General features: G+C 29.4%; 1 protein-coding gene across 1 annotated transcript; it reads left to right on the top strand.

The window, feature by feature from the left end:
• The first annotated feature begins 8,140 nt into the window (after nucleotides 1–8,140).
• LOC114268887 (laccase-1) lies at nucleotides 8,141–15,388 on the top strand. Its single transcript, XM_028210119.2, has 5 exons — nucleotides 8,141–8,300; nucleotides 8,538–8,689; nucleotides 12,799–13,040; nucleotides 13,783–13,911; nucleotides 14,001–15,388. Exons 1-5 carry the CDS (start codon nucleotides 8,202–8,204, stop codon nucleotides 15,107–15,109), a joined length of 1,731 nt encoding a protein of 576 aa, XP_028065920.2. The 5' UTR covers nucleotides 8,141–8,201; the 3' UTR covers nucleotides 15,110–15,388.
• Nucleotides 15,389–18,178: the final 2,790 nt, after the last annotated feature.

Here is an 18,178-nt window from a genome sequence, read left to right as displayed (position 1 = left end):
ACAAAAAATTTTGGATCTTCAAAAAGAGATCCATTTTCTTGATGAAATAAACTTTCATCCCTTACAATATTATTTGGTGGAAGAAAAAAGACACCATTTAATTGGAGAAATTCATGAACTTAATATGGAAATTCGCCAATTGGATGATAAGTTATCAACTCTCACTACCAAGTCTTTAACTGAGGTTTTAATGGCCGGAATTCGTGAATTTTTTTCAGAATTTTTCCATGGTTAAAAATAACAAAAGCAAAGAATTGATTTCATCAATGGCTCGGGGGGTTCAAGAGCCCGTTTTTAAAGAGTCAAATTATGAAATTAACATAATGGAAGAGCATGTTCTTAAGCCAAATTTGGTTAAGAATGATGTTCCATGCATGACTCGGGAGGTCCAAAAACCAATTTTTAGAGAGTCAAGTCATAAAAATCACATATCTATAGATGATTTTCATAAGCCATTAACGGCTAACATGGAAAAACAACTCACTTTGCCAAATAATTATGAAAATCAATTCGGCGAAAGTCATGTTTTTAAAACAAACATGGTTAAGAATAGTCAAGAATAATAGACAAGCCGCTGTTCATGAATTCAAAATTTTTGACATTTTTCAAAGTGTCAAAATGTATGAATTTTTATGGTCACGTTATACCATGACTTTGGTTGTTCGAAATCTATTTTGGATTTGTGGATCATATCAAACGTTGACTTTGATGGAATGGCTAGTAAATAATATTTCGTTATTGCAATATATTGGGCCAAAAATATAGTTATTAGTCGATCCATAAAACCATCACCATTTGGTTTTGTGGTTAAATCGAAGCATGTCCCAAGACACTTTGAAGCATGTTATTCATTTAAATATCATTTTATAGCCATTAATGGCTAGTTAAAATGCCAAACTAATTTCATAGTAATCCAACTATTTGGATTTGGTTTGCAGAGATGTTGTTAGCACTTTCGAAGGACGACTTTGATCATTTAGTAACATATGTGACTTTCAAATGGCGGTTTTGTCATCAATAAACACCTTCGAAATGTAATATGGGACGAGAAAACTTTTGAAATGTGTACATCCCTTCAAATATATGTAAAATGACAATTAATTAATTGTCGAATAATCCCTATTTTTGGCATGATAATTAGTGGCTTTACTAATAACCATTTTTATAGCCATTTATTACATGAAAATGTAACTAGTATTTTACAAAAGTTGGTTCGAAGAACAATGATTTTGGTGTCTTCGGAGAATTAATAATTGGTTCAAAGCATAAAATTTATATTTTCATTAATTATGTGTGAACTAGAATATAAAAAATTTGAATAACCACAATGTTGGCCAAAAGTTGCTTCGAAAGCCCTTTTGCCATAATTTTGTAAGCTTCAAAGCACTCTATCTTGCATTAACAACAGCTTCGAAGAAACAATATTGGTGGTTGTGAACCTTCGAAGCTTTGCCGAGTATTTTCAAGGATGTAATTTGTCCTTTGTTGGCACCTTCGACCTTCGAAAGATGGTTTTGGTCCTCTCTATACCACCTTCGAAGCTGGTTATATAGCATGTGTAACAGCTTGTTAAAGTGAATCATTAGCTTTTTCTTGAAAATATGAGGTTCTGAATGATTCTAAGTGCAAGCAACATCAACCTACTTCAAAGGTTCCAAGTTTTCTAAGTGTTTGAAATACAAGTAAAATAAGATTGTTTAATTTCCTTCAACGCATTGATGCCGATTTGAAGTAAATAAATAATATCCCTTCAAGGCATATATATATAATTCGAGACATCTAGTCATAATTTCATACTCATTCGAAACACTTTATTGGTACTATTATATCATTCGAAGTATTTTACTGGTGCTATTATATCATTCAAAGCATTTTGTTGATATTATTCGAAGCACTTTGTTGTTTAGATTAGTCATGTTCTTGGTTTGGTTCTTAAAAAATTCAAGTAAACATCATTTTTAAGGGCCGCGGGGGGTAATATTGGCACCATAAATCTGTATTTTATTATTATATATTATTTATATAATTGTAGGACATGTGACATCCTCCTACTCATTTGGAGGTTATGATATGAAATGTTAAAAGATAATGGAGAACAAAGTGGAAAACATGGAGTATGAAGTGGAGATTAAAGGAAGTTATGGAAGATTATGGAATATAAAATGGAGATGGAAGAGTGGGTAGTTTTAGGTAGTTTTTTTCCCTACAAATGTTTGCCTATAAATAGCCATTCATGGCTACATTGTACGGAATCCAGAATTCAAATCAAATACAATTGATTTCAACATTTCTTGTTATTTTCCTTATCTTAGGAGTAGTTTAACCTAAATTTATATTTTGAAACATTTATTTTTAGCACTTTCTTTTCGAAGCATCTTATGCACTTCATTTTCAAAGCATAGGAGTAGATGTAAGTAATTATTACTTTGATTGTTCACTCAATCATCTTTCTTTGTCTCCCTCATTCTTCTTTTAATTTTTCTTTTCTCTACACTTGGCAATTTTAAAGTCCTCTTTGTTGAGGCAAAAGAACCGTCAATGCAATCGCTTGATAATTGCCTTGAATTTAATCTGTAAAGATTTTTCAATCCTTACTGACATGCTCACATTTATTATATTTTCCTTCGTAGGAAAAATAAGTCAATACCACTTTAGTTGGTGAGGGATACGAATTAGTTTACAAACACAGAAGTTAGGCACAAAATATATAACAAATAAATTTTTTTTAAAAGTGACTTGGTTATCAAAATTGATAAAATTTGTCCATTCATGTTTGCTCTATATTTAGTTTTGTGATTAATTTTTGTATTTGTAATAAAACTGGATGGATATAGTTGCATAATAGCTTAGAAAGTAATAAAAATATAAAGCGTGTAAATCAAACTTATTCTAGGTTTTACATATCATACTAAATTTAAATTTGTATAAATTACATTGTCCTCCCTTGAGGTTTGAAAAAAATATGGCAAGGTCTACATTTTTTACATAATTATACTTGCCTTCCTTTTAGTAGGGTTAAAGAGATTAAAACTAATACAAATGGTATAAGAACACAAAGATGTATAGGGTAAAATATATATATTTCAATATAAAAGAGATAATAATATTTTTTTTATTCATATGATTAAGGAATTTTTGTTGAAAAATTGGTCAAGTGTTAAAACTTTAGAAAGCCTATTATATTTATACAAAACTTGTGAGACTTGTTGTATTTTTTTTAAATCTCAAGAAAGATCACTATAATTTATCCTTTAAATTTTAAACACATGTTTTATTTTCTCTCTATTTTTTAATCTACTTTTTCGATCTTCATTATCATATTTGGTTGAGTTTTTATAATTTATTTCTTTTTTTCCTCAAAAAGAAAAAAAATTAATTTGACGAAAATAATTGTCAAAATAATATTTTAAATTTTCAAAACCCCCTCCAAATTTTTTTTTTTTTGAAAATTGTGAGTATTTTTCTTTTATTTTACCAAACCAGTTTTTACTATTTTTTAAAAAGCAGCAATACTAGATACATTATACATAGAAAAATACTCAGAAAAAGTAATGTGGGATGGAGATTCATTATAATTGTAGGTTCCACTATACAAAAATTAAAACTGAACTACAAATCACATTTACATTTTAGGATACATTTTTGGACAATTTTTTTGAATTTCTATCTTTTCTCTTAAAAAATAGCAAATTCTTTCTTTTTATTTTGAATTCAACCAAACAAAATGGACAACTTTCTCTCTCTGCTTTTGAACTGTAACAATAATGGAGGTAGGTAACCCACACACAAATCACATAAAGTTGGATGTGAGGAAGGAGTCCAGATCCCCTCCTTGAGCTCCCTCCTTAATTCCCTCCTTGTAGGAGCCTTCGGGTCTACTTTGAGGTCCAGTTTTGATAATCCGAACCGTTCATATTTTTAGATTTATTCAGTATATTATACCTGTAAAAAATCAAGTTGATCGGATATCAGAAAGTATGCGTTCAGAAAATTGGGACTACAAACTAGTTTTTAATAAACAATTTTCCGAACACATACTTTATGATATTCGATCAATTTGATTTTTTACAGGTATGATATACTGAATAAATCTAAAAGTATTAATGGTTCGGATTATCAAAACTGGGCCTCAAAGTGGACCCGAAGGCCCCTGCAAGGAGGGAATTAAGGAGGGGACTCAAGGGGAGGATCCCAATTCGTGAGGAAGCTACATGGAAGGAAAAAGGTTGGGACTTTTTTTGGAACTCCCATCCATCCTAATGGATTGTGATTGGTCACTTTTTTGTGGATTTTTTTTTTTTTTTTTTTTTTTGACTGATATATGTCTATTAGGGTTGTAAAAATTAAAAAAAAAAAAAAAAGAGTCTATATCATTTCTGTGAATGAAATAAGTAACCGAGTTAAGCTATAGATTCTAAATAAATTATTAAATTTTTTATCAAATCTCTTACATAAATATAAAACTCAAAAACATGTGATTTATATGGATTCCATCCCATATAAAAAAATTTAATAATTTATTTAAAATCAATAACTTTTTTCATAAATAACCACCACGGACGCCAAAAATTCTCTCTCTCCATTCGGTCCAAGTTGAAAAATACTCACATAATTTATTTTACGAAACTAGTTTTTAGTATTTTTTAAAAAACAACAATACTAGATACATTATACATAGAAAAATACTCAGAAAAAGTAATGTGGGATGGAGATTCATTATAATTGTAGGTTCCACCATACAAAAATTAAAACTGAACTACAAATCACATTTTAGGATACATTTTTGGACAATTTTTTTGAATTTCTACCTTTTCTCTTAAAAAATAACAAATTCTTTCTTTTAATTTTAAATTCAACCAAACAAAATGGACAACTTTCTCTCTCTGCTTTTGAATTGTAACAATAATGGAGATAGGTAACCCACGCACAGATCACAAAGTTGGATGTGAGGAAGCTACATGGAAGGAAAAAGGTTGGGACTTTTTTTGGAACTCCCATCCATCCTAATGTATTGTGATTGGTCGCTTTTTTGTGGTTTTTTTTTTTTCTTTTGATCTTTGACTGATATATCCCTATTAGGGTTGTAAAAATTAAAAAAGAAAAGAGGACAATATCATTTCTGTGAATAAAATAAGCGGGTTATGCTCAGAGATTCTAAATAAATTATTAATTTTTTATTAAATCTCTCACATAAATATAAAACTCAAAAATATGTGATTTATATAGATTTCATGCCATATAAAAAATTTAATAATTTATTTAAAATTTATAAACTATTTTCATAACAACAATACTAGGTAATTCAAATTTTATGGCTCAAATGGCTCAAATCACTCAAAACGACGTCGTTTTGACAAATTTTAAATATAAAATAACGTCATTTTAACAAATTTAAATCATTTAAATCACAAAATTTTAAACTACCAAATATTTTTATTTTCACAAATAACCCCCACGGACGCCAAAAGATTCTCTCTCTCACCATTCGGTCCAAGTTGCCCTTGATTGAACGCTCACCCACCCACCCACCGATTTTTACATGTCAATCTCTACGACTAGTCTTGTACGAAAAAAAAAATCCTCTACCACTAGTCCAAATTATAACATACAGAGACGATTTGGGAACCTATCAAAAAAAAAAGTTAACAGTTGATTTTTTAATTAATTTTAAATCATATCACTTCCTATATAATAAAATTAAAAAAATTAAAAAACTTAATTTTTGACAATCTTTTGAAAACACTAGCAACGATCTTTTTATTGGATCTCTCTACTTGATTGCTAACTTGATAGGCTATTGGATCTACTTTTAAGTTCAATTTTAATGATGCGAATCATTCACATTTTAAAATTTATCGAATATATTATATCTATAAAAAATCAAATTGATCGGATATCGAAAATCACGTGTTTGAATCATCAAACTAAAAATTGTTTATTAAAAAAATTAATAAACAATTTTATTTTTAAAAAAAAATTTAGTTCAATGATCCGAATACGTGATTTTTGATATCTGTTCGACTTGATTTTTTATAGATATAATATACTCAACAAATTTTAAATTATGAATAATTTAAATTATTAAAATTAAACCAAAAAAATATTCTAACAACCCACCAAATAAGGAGCCAAATAGAGAGATGCACTAGAGAATCAGGACTCCCCAAAACACCCCCATAGTTGATATGACAATGACAGATTTTGAGATCTAATTAATAAACTAAAGTCTGAATTTAATTATGCATTTTGGCTGCATTTAAAGCCCATGTCCCTTTTCTTGTTTTTTGAGAGTGACTTTTGCTTATGGGTCCGACTATAAAGAAAACACAAAATGGTAAAATATTTATAATTTTAATAAAATCTTTGATAAATTACAAAAATGGTAAAATCTTTGATAATTCTAAAAATTACATTACGGTCTCTAAAGTTTTTGATTTCATAATAAATAAGTTTTTTTGTTAATAAATTATCAAGTTAATTAATAATTTTTAATAATATCAAAATTTTATTTCAATTAATAATTTAGATAATTTTATTATTGTATATGTAAACGATTAGAAAATTTACCTTTTTAATTAATTTTGTTAAATAAAAAATTCTAACATTTATATTTTTTTGAATCATAAGAATAATTCATATTTTAAATAAATTTTAAAAGGTGTATTTATAATTTATTCTATTATTTTTATGTATCTCAAATACTATTATATACTTTTCAACACTAACTTAACAGTTCTAAAGACTGCTTTTTAACATTCTTTTTTTTTTTCCAAATTGTAACCGATATATATATATATATATATATCATAGTCAAGCTTTCAAACAAAGTCCACCCTAATTTTAATTTCTTTTTAAATCTCAACTTTACACGTTCGTTGGCTCTCTACCAACCTTTCTCTCACAACAATGCTGTCTCATCTATGACAAACGAAAGAATTTTTTTTTAAAATCTACGACGTCAATAATGAATAAACATGCATAATATTAAAGTCAGAGGGGTTTAATCTTATTTTACACTCAATGTGAAAATTTTAAGAGAAGTGATTAAGTCCCCTCCAATCGCTATCCTCACACACACGTGAGGGTTGGTGATTGAAAAAAAAAAAAAAAAAAACAATTGGCCAATTACAGCTAGAGAAGATCGTGGGAGTGCCTCCCATGTGGGGGTCCAAATCATTTTTGAGATTTTAATTCGAATCTTTAAAAAAAATTTTACGGTAATTTTTATTTAAAATTCATAACAATATTCTTAACTTTCACAATTATAAAAAATTTATAACAATATTCCCAGCTTTCCCAATTAAAATAATTTTGATAAAGAGAATTTTTTAATGTAAAAGTAATGATGATATACGCTTTTTGTATCTAATGAGAAATATTGTTTAGTCCTCTTTCTGATTTGGCTGAGTATCTAAGATTACAGATAGAGTAAGACTCCATTCTTTTTTGATAATTTAAGATTTAATTATTTTTTATTTATTTGCAGAGAAATTTCATATTTAAGTTCTTTTTATGAATATATACATTATATAGTAATAAATATAAAATAAAATAAAAAAGTGAGGCCCTTTTCTACTTGAGACCCTAGGTGAGCACCTAAATTCCTTACCCCTTGAGCCGCCACTTATCAGAATTGATAATAAATTTTGTATTTGAATCTCGCTGTATACTTGATAAATATAATATTTGCATGTATTTAGGGAATCCAGGTCCTGTCCCTTGCATAAAAAAAAATGGAGAAGTCTATTTTCATAATCTAATTTAAAAATAATTAAGGGACAATTTCAAATTCAAATTGACATAACAATATTGATTATTGATTTTCAATTTTAGATTTTAATGTTGTGTTACAATTTTATACATTATGAATTTGTGATTCACAGTTGAAAAAGGTATCAAAAAAGACAATAATTGATATATTTGAATCTCATTGAATATTTGATAAATATAATAATTGAACGTATTTGGTCTAATGATAAAGTAATATCTGACTTCATTACGCGAGGGATGTGTTAAACATATACATATCTAATGTAGTTACTCAATTTTTTAATGGTTTAAATATTTAGATTATTATATTTGAATAAAGTTAGTGGTAAATCAAAACTTGTCCTATATATAGAGGTGGTAGCGTGTGACATAGGTTGGTAGAACATATTGACAAGTTTAGCTCTAAGACATTTCAAGACCTTGTGGTGAATATGGGGAGTTTCTATGGGTTGCTAATAGTAGGATTGTCAATACTTGTTGGGATTCAATCTTCTTATGCTTCACAAATCACCAGGAGTTTTCAATTCAATGTAAGCTAATAATTTCTTTCTCTCATCACTCTCATACATACACATGCATTAATGGAACTCTCTCTCTCTCTCTCTCTCTCTCTCTCTCTCTCTCTCTCTCTCTCTCTCACACACACACACACACACACACACACACATATATACATGTAATTATAAAAATGATATAGAGTGAATTGAAGTCTGTTTGCTGTTAAAAATATGGTTGTGATTTTTCTTTTTCTTATTTTTTTTCCCCAGCTAGAGTGGACAGAAGTGAGCAGGTTGTGCCATAGAAAGCCACTTCTAACAGTGAATGGGAAGTATCCAGGGCCAACCATTGCTGTCCATGAAGGTGATAATGTTGTGGTTAAGGTTACCAACCTTGCTGCCAGGAACACAACTATCCATTGGTGTGTTTCTTTTTTCCTTTTACAAAGTCATGCATGTTTGCTTCTTCCTATTCTTCTTGTTTTTGCTTAGGTTCCTCTATCCTCTCTTTCTACCTTAGAAAACAAAAAAGGAAAATTATACTTATAGTCCCCATATTCTATTGCTTGTACAATTAGTCCTTACACTTTTAACTTACTCAAATTTGATCATATATTTATTTAGATTTTATGTCAATTTAGTCTAATTGATAACGCTGTTAAGGTTTTTGACCAAAATAATCACTGAGTTTGTTGAGTTTAACTCACTGAATTGATCGAGTTTAGATTTTTTTCCCCTAAAGGTATAACGCATGACGCTCGTGTGCACATTTTTTATAAAAAAAATACTAATGATTATAAACAATTAAACCAAATTGGGATAAAATAAAAAATTAAAAGTCACAATTAAATCAATTGAAATTATAAGAATTAAATTAATATTAGAGCCAAAATATAACTCTATCAATATAATTTTCCAAAAAGAAAAAAAAAAAAAAATGATCTGGTATCAAGAATTTTAGAGCGTTCGTTTGCTCCTCCGAGGACACATCACATGGTCATGCACTCATTTTGTCTTTTAAAAAATTATGGCATGCTCTCTCCTATAATTAAATTGGCATATGAGTGCTGTCATATTATCTAGCTCTTTTGTTAAATGTGAAAATATATTAATAATTTTTGAAATAGAAAATTGCATTAGATTTTAATTATAATGACATGACAGTGCTAATAGAGTGAGAGAGAGAATTTTAAAAAATGCCGACAAATGATTTCAATTATTTATTTATTTATTTATGATAAATTATATTTTGAGATTTAGAGAAAATATAGCAAATCTTATAATTTTGACATAATTACACAAATTTTTTTTTTAATAAAGTTAAAAGATCTCAAACTAATACATTTGTGTGAAAACATAAAAACAAACAATATAAGTATGCATTTTAGTATAAAAGACACTATCCATATGACTAGTTTTTGGGTAAATTATACTTGGGTTGTTTGGGGTGTCCTAAATAAGTGTACTTTTTATCTTTTTGGACTAAAAAATTGAGAGAAAAAATATAGATGTTTGGGTTAACTTTTTGACTTTTTATGGAAAAATGTGTATTAAAAAATTGTATAAATTAGTGTGTAGGGAAAAATTAGGATTGAGAGTTGTGCAGCTGTAATTTTTGAATTTTGGTGAATAGTGATAACTTTTTAACTTTTTGAGTAACTTTTTGATTTTTTGATTTTTTTTTCAACTTGCCAATACCCTTACACTTTTATTAAAATCTTACTTTGGTCCATTCATTTTCAATTGTAACAGTTAATCCCTTACACTTTAAATCAAATTTCAATCTCACACTTCCGTCTATCTACTATTAATAAAGCTAACGAAAATTGAAAGTGAATGAACTAAAATGAGATTTTGGTAAAAGTATAAGGATTAAAGTAAAATTTTAATAAAAGTGTAATGATACTGATGAGAAAAAAAAATGTTCCGTATGCTTTAAAAGACAAATTCCTCAACTTTGTTACGACAATGCTAGGTAGCTCAAATTTTTGTGGCTCAAATGGCTCAAATCTGTCAAAACGACGTCGTTTTGACAGATTTTGAGTGTAAAACGACGTCGTTTTGACAGATTTGAGCCATTTGAGCCACAAAAATTTGAGCTACCAAACATTTTCCACTTTGTTAATGGTAGATTGATGAAAAAGTGATATTTTAACTTGACTTAAAGTGTAAAAGATTTCCTATTATAATTGAAAGTGAACGAACTAAAATGGGATTTTAGTAAAAGTGTATTTTAGTGAAAGTGTGAGATAACTTCGTTTGGCAATATCACTTTTTAGTCAAAAAGTCACTAAAAAAATAAAAAAGCCAACAATCTATATCAAAAAGTCAAAATTTTCATTTTCTCTCTACTTTTTGCATATCGTTTTGTAAAAAATTAAAAAGTTATCACAAACATACTAATTTTTTTACCTCATATTTTAGCCAAAAAATCAAAAAGGTACTAAAATAGCACGTTCCTAAACGATGCCAAGTATAACACTAAGGTCTCATTTGAGAACATGTTATTTTAATAACTTTTTTATTTTTTATGAAAAGACGTGTAAAAAAGTAAGGAGAGTGATGTGATAACTTATACTGACTTTTTGACTTTTTAACTAAAATATATAGTTGACAAATGAGACCTTAAGTTTACATGCCAATGTGTTCTTATGTGACTTGTCCATATCTAGAGCTTGTTTGACATGTTGGATATTAGCACATTTTTTTATCTTTTTATTTTTTTTTAAATCATATCACGTTTCTATTTTTCTGCATATCATTTTATAAAAACAAAAAATATACTTATTTAAATCATTTTAAATAACTTCTTATATAATGTATCTTAATTGCACTGAATTAATACTCCAAGGCTCGTCCCAAGTCATGAAAATAATAATAAAAATATAAAAGAATAAACGAAAATATTCTTGATTTCAAACAACTTGATTACTCTGTATTATATTCCCTTGATCTTGCAATAATAGACCAGCACGCGGCATTCTGTCGTAGTCTTTTTTTCTCTTTTTTTTTTGAATAGTATTCTGTCGTAGTCTGATGGGGAAACAAGAAAACTATCTAGTAGAATAATGGGCATCCATGTGACTCTACCATCCAAATTATGCCCATTCCATTACAACTCTTGCCAATCCTATCAAATTTGGTAGGTAAATGTGATTGGAGAAAAATTTTCAGTCTGAATTTCTATTTGTAATATTCAAGAAAAAGTTCAAAGTTGCTACTTATCAAAAAAATTCAAAATTGCTAAAACATGTAGGATATGTTTTGAACTTTTATGTCCATGATGAATTTGGAAAAATTTATAAAAAATTTTTTAGAATGGTTTGATTGGCCCTTGAGTCCAAACTCCATAGTCCAAGCAATCATGTCACTTCTGAATTATTATGATCAATTTTGAAGAACTTTCAACTATATATTTTTAAAAATCAACACACTATAAATGTTTAGATGCCAATATCATAACTAGTCCTCACATAGATTCAACAGTCAAATTATTTATTTTTAGATATCGAATACACGAATTCAAAAGTTGAAGGTAATCCAACTCAATATTTAGTAGAAACTTGCAATATTATTGGTTTTTAGTCCTATCATATCATCAAGAAAAAATATTATTTCAACAAGAAAAAATATTATACACAAACACATTTTTGTCAATCCACTTTTTTAGTCCTGAGCAAAAAAAATTTGATAAGATGTATATTTATTAATATAGATCTCACTGTTTTATATTTGCATTTAATAGAGATTTATTTACTTTTTATTTAATTATATGTAACAATAATATTAAGTTGAATGGAAAAGATGATAGAACAACCAAATCATTTTCATTTTATTTTATTTTATTTTTTTGATAGTGGCGGCTAAAAAAAAAAAAAACTAGTCATAGCCAGAGTGCCCAAGTTTCCGATACCCCCAACTTCCATAGTGGGACTTAAATGGTGATTATCAAAAACTATATATATAAATTATTATTTTTTAGATAGATATATATAATTTTATATTTGTGCCATTGTGGTATTGTTATAATGGATCCTGCCTGTAATTCATTATATTAATACATGACAAAAATATAAAAAAGTCAGGACAAATAATAGTCAAATTTACTAGAAAATTATATTCTATTGTTGAATTATGGAGGCTTTTAGAATGAGGTAGATTTCTTACATTTCAGCGATTACATGCTCTAAAGCTTATACATACCTACACACAAAAAATTAAATAAATAAAAAATAAATTCTGAAATGAAGTAAAAAAATATGAGAAAGCATCAAAGTCTCTCTCTCTCCCCCCCCTCCAAAAAAAAAAAATCATTCATTGCTTTTGGAATTGTTTCAATAACTTCAATGCATGAATTTCGCATACATTATAGTAGATCCCACACAAATATTTAATTTCAGATGCGGTTGAAGCAATTCTGTAGGGCACATTAATACCAATAATTGTTATCTCCTCGCCCATACTTTCTCTAAATAGAATTTTTTTCAAATAATAATAATAATAATAATTGACTAACGAATTGTATTGATAGGCATGGAATAAGGCAGCTAAGAACAGGATGGGCAGATGGTCCAGCATACATAACACAGTGCCCAATCACAGGAGGGCAGTCTTATAGCTACAACTTCACAGTGATTGGGCAGAGGGGTACCCTATGGTGGCATGCCCATCATGCATGGCAAAGAGCTTCTGTTTATGGTGCCTTCATCATCTACCCTCGCATGCCCTATCCATTCTCTCTACCTATCCAAGCTGATTTTCCAATCATTTTTGGTAATTTCCCAATCTTCATTTCCTTCGTCTTTCAATTCATTTGTTAGGCCAAACCAGAAGATGAAGGCTTACAACTTTATTTGAATTAAGAATTTAAGAAAATATTTACAATAAATCTAAGTGCACAGAGACCAAATACAGAATGAGATACAGATATTTCACAACTACTCATTGTAAAACATTTGTGTTTGCTTTTGTATTTCTAGCACCACTGAAAGATTTACAGAGGAATTGTAGTGGGGGATTTTCTTCATCACTATTAAACTTTCAAAAAAAAAAAAAAGACAAATGCTTTATATCATGAACTGGGGCAATATTCAAAAAGGCCAAAAAATAAAAACCAAAAAAGAGAGAATTATGTGAATGAAATAGTTGTTAATTACAAACTGAATACAGTCGAGAATCATGTATCATTCTCTCACGTCTAACATTTCTTTCTATTATACAATTAGGTTTCTGTGGCCCAATTGTGTAATAGAGAAATGATTTAGAATTGAGGGACTCGAGAGAATGAAACATAAGATTTGTACTCGTGGAATATATGGTGCTACGTCCAAAAAGGAAAATGAAAATAAAAATAAGGGGTTTGGGCCCATGTAAAAGACTATAGTGATTCCCCTTCAAAGTTTTCAACCTTAGGGCTCAAAATCTGCAATAGTTTGTGCCCTTCTTGCTCTCTGTTTCTCTCTCAATCATGTATCAAACAATGTTTGTTGACAAGTTTTGAGTTGTGATTACACAGGTGAATGGTGGAATGGAGATATAGATGCAGTGGAAAATGAAATGATGATGTATGGTAGTGGCCCAAACTCTTCAGATGCTTACACCATTAATGGATTGCCAGGGCCCCTCTATCCTTGCTCTAACAAAGGTAAAATTTTTAAAAATTAAAATTAAAAACGCTGTACATAAACAGATTTCGTACCAACTTTTTTAAAAATCTTCGTCTTTAAAATGCAGATACTTTTGTCCAGACAGTCGACCGTGGCAAAACCTACATGCTAAGAATCATCAATGCAGCCCTCAATGACGAGCTCTTCTTCGCTGTCGCTAACCATACATTGACCGTGGTTGAAATAGATGCAGTTTACACAAAACCATTCACAACCACCGCCATAATGATCGCCCCGGGACAAACCACCAATGTTCTCCTCACCGCGAATCAAGTGCCTGACTCAACGGGCGTTTTTGTAATGTCAGCAAGGCCTTATCTCACTTCACTATTTCCCTTCGACAATTCGACCACAATCGCCTTTTTAAAATACAGAGACACAACAACTAAACAAATTACTAACCCAATAATCCCCAATAATTTCCCTCTCCACAACCTTCCTAAAATGGAAGACACGGCCTTTGCCACACAATTTTCAAATAATCTTCGTAGCCTAGCATCCGCGGTGTACCCTTGTAACGTGCCCAAAATAATCGACAAGAGAGCAATAATAACTATAAGCTTGAACCTTCAAGATTGCCCGGCTAACCAAACATGTAAAGGTTATTTGGGCAAAAAATTTTATGCTTCAATGAACAACCAATCTTTCGTTCGCCCTCTAATGTCAATCCTCCAATGCCACTACCAGAACCTTTCTACGACCGCGTACTACAATAATTTCCCTGAGAAACCGCCACACACCTTTAATTACACCGGTGTGGACCCATTAACTGTAAACTTGAATACAGAATTTGGGACAAGGCTTTTGGAGGTGAACTATGGTACAAATTTGGAAATAGTGTTGCAAGATACAAATCTTCTTAATTTTGAGAACCATCCTATCCATGTTCATGGTCACAACTTTTTTATTGTTGGGAAAGGATTTGGGAATTTTGACGCAGCCAATCACCCGGCATTTTATAATCTTGTGGACCCACCTGAGAGGAACACGGTGGCGGTTCCAAGTGGCGGGTGGGCCGCGATCCGACTCAAGGCAGATAATCCAGGTGTTTGGTTCATCCATTGTCACCTTGAGGAACATACTTCATGGGGTTTGGCTATGGGTATGATAGTGAAAAGCGGGTCGGGTCCTAATCAGTGCATTTTACCTCCTCCTCAAGATCTTCCATCATGCTGAGCCTTTCAACAGCTACTTAAGTCATGTTTGGAAAGCACTAATTAGTAGCTAATAGATTTTGTAATGGATAGCATATGAGTGTGTGTGAGTGTGTGATTATATATAGGTTTTGTTGAGAAAGTTTGGAAAATCTTTGAGTTAATGGAATATCGAAATTTAGTGAACTAATGGGGTCGATTGTATTTATCACATTTGTCAGGGAAAGTCCGTGTAATTTACTTTACTCAATGTGAAAATATGGTAATATTACATGAGATTTTCTTTTTCTTTTTTTATTTATTCTTAAAGTAAAATTAATTTATGCATATGTTATGGGTAAGTGGTTCTATACATATATATGTGTGTGTTTATATATTTTCTAATTTTAGTAAATTTTGCTTGTATTATTATAGAAATTCAATATTGATTTATTTATTTTATACAACTCGTTGCAACCCGCTTAATCTAACCCATTTTCAACCCAATTAAACCAAATTTAAGTGGGTCTCCATATGACAGCCTAAAAATGAAATTTAATTATGATTTAGGTGAGTTTAAACGGTTTTTAAATAGTGAATTCGAGTATATTCAATAAATTAGACTAACTCAGCACAACTCCAATTGAAAAATCATGGTCAATTCTCAACAAGATCATTGTTTAGAAAGTAGACCTTTAACTTAGTGTTTGTGTAACGTCACTTTATGATACGAGATTGTTGATTCAAATGCTACATAGACTCAATTGTGTTGCCTCTTTTTCTTATTAACAACTAAAAGAAAGAAAAAAAAGATGGAGATTTCAAGTACATTATTATGGGTTATTTACTACTACTAGGGCAGATATATATGGTATCTTAACTTATTTTTTATTTGATTTAAACAGTGAAGTCCATCATTTTTATGTTGTGCTTTATGGGACAATAAAAAAAATGCACATGGTAAATAGAGTGGAACATTGCTCCAAAATCACCAAATAACCTATCTTTATTTTGAAATTATTTATCGTGGTAGTTGATATTGAGCATGTCTTAGTTAGACTTTCTTATATAGTGATTATCTAATTTATTTATTTATTAATACATTAGAATGAATTGTCTAATTCAATATAATTCTTTTATGAATAAGCCCATATTGACTCACCTTCCATAAAATAATTAAGATACTTGCTTGATATGTATTTAGAATATTACAAATCACATTTTTATTTAAAAAATTGTGTGAAAAAAAATTAAAAATAATATTCATGAGAAATAAAATTATCAAAGTTATAATGTTTTCCGTAGGCAAAGCTTCTCTTTGCTCATCTTATCATCATTTAGATGTTCAATGCTTATTCTCTATTCACTGAGATTTTGTTTCTCTTTCTTGTTTTTTAGGTCATGTTTGTTTGGCTTTTGAGGAAGGGAGATTAGACAGTCTATAGGACCTACCTAAAGTGTTTAGTTGAACACATAAGGGGATTAACTATCTCCTTAGACTGGTAATCTCTTTATGTGGTAGGACTAACAAAGCTATCGGTCACATTTGTTTCGCGGCATAGAAGGTCGGATTGGACTAGCAACGCTGTGGGTCCCACCCATAGCACGTTTGGTGATGGTTTGGGTGAACGGCTTGATACTCCAACCGGCTAGCTAATCCCCCTCAGTAGGGAGATTAGTTTGGATGAATTTTTGGTAATATTAGGAAAATAGTAAGGAATTGAGTCTATTTTATATAAGTTTTATTTTTTATTTATTTATTTATTTTTAACCAAGTGCACCTATTTGTTTTATTTTTTTAATATAGAAATAATTTATTTATTTATTTTATATAAAAATAATTTAAGAATCCCATCATTAATTATCTCCCACATTATCATCAAAACAAACACACTTTTACTTAATTCATTCACTAACAATCCCTACATTAACAATCTTATTACTAACAATCCTCTCACTAACAATCTCATACAACCTAATTAGCCAAACAAACGTGGCCTTGAAGGGTTGGGATTAGAAATTGAGTGAGGGGATTAGTGAATTTTTAAATGATTTTTAAGTAAAAATTATATTTTTAAGAACAAAAAAATAATAATTATAATATTAAAAAATACTAAAATTTTAAAAATGTTAATTTTGTATATTAACACTATCTATAGTATTGTTAATCCAGTAGTGTATAAATAAACACTCTTCATCTTACATGTTTAATTTAATACTATCAAATTAATAATCTTCTTACTTAATTCCCGCGTAATCGTAATTTCCTCCCTCCAATATAGCCAAACAAACGTGGCTTTAGCCTTTTAGGGGGACCAAGCACTAAACTTAGCTAGGGTGCTATAATTGACTCCCACTCGATACAAATATATCAATTTTGAATTAAGTCAAGTAAGGTGAACTAGCTTTTAGGACTTCCTTTTGGCATTATCCTTTTTTGAAAAATCTTGGGTGCGCATATATAATTTTACACAAAATTATATAAATTTTTATGAATTTACATAAATAGTCTTATAAAAATACATAAATTTAACACAAATTTAAGTAATCACATAAATTTTTATGAACTTATAAAAGTTTGTGTTCAACTTATACATTTTTATATGATCACTTATGTAAATTCATGATAACTTACATAATTTTGTATAGGGTTGCATATGGTGTGCATTGTTTTAAAAGGAGAATTACCTATCAAGGGAAATAAAAAAATTATTCACAAAAAAAAGTAAATGAAACTTATAATTTTAATATTAATATTTATAATATTTATCACTATTTTATAAATATTTTTTTCAAATCCCACTGATATGTAATTTTTTCTTTTTAAAAAAGAAATAGTCCTTTGAGAACTGGTTAGGAGATTAGGACTTGTACACAAACAATTACCCAATGGTAAGAATGGGACAATGACAGATGTAATGATCTGTACCACAAAATAAAAAACAACAATGATTCATCTCACTAAAAACATCACTACTAATAGCACTAATGCATTAAAAAAGTAAAAAAAAAAAAAACACAACTCCAAGATCAAAACATCACATCATTAATGACGGGACCCACTGCCACCTAATTAGTGGGAGCACTAATTAGTGCTCCCAAGCATTTTTCA

Source organism: Camellia sinensis, chromosome 15 (assembly GCF_055761805.1).
Source record: "Camellia sinensis isolate YWXY chromosome 15, ASM5576180v1, whole genome shotgun sequence".
Classification (NCBI taxonomy): Eukaryota; Viridiplantae; Streptophyta; class Magnoliopsida; order Ericales; family Theaceae; genus Camellia; species Camellia sinensis.
Note: the sequence above shows the minus strand (reverse complement) of the source record. Positions and strands in the feature narration are given on the sequence as shown.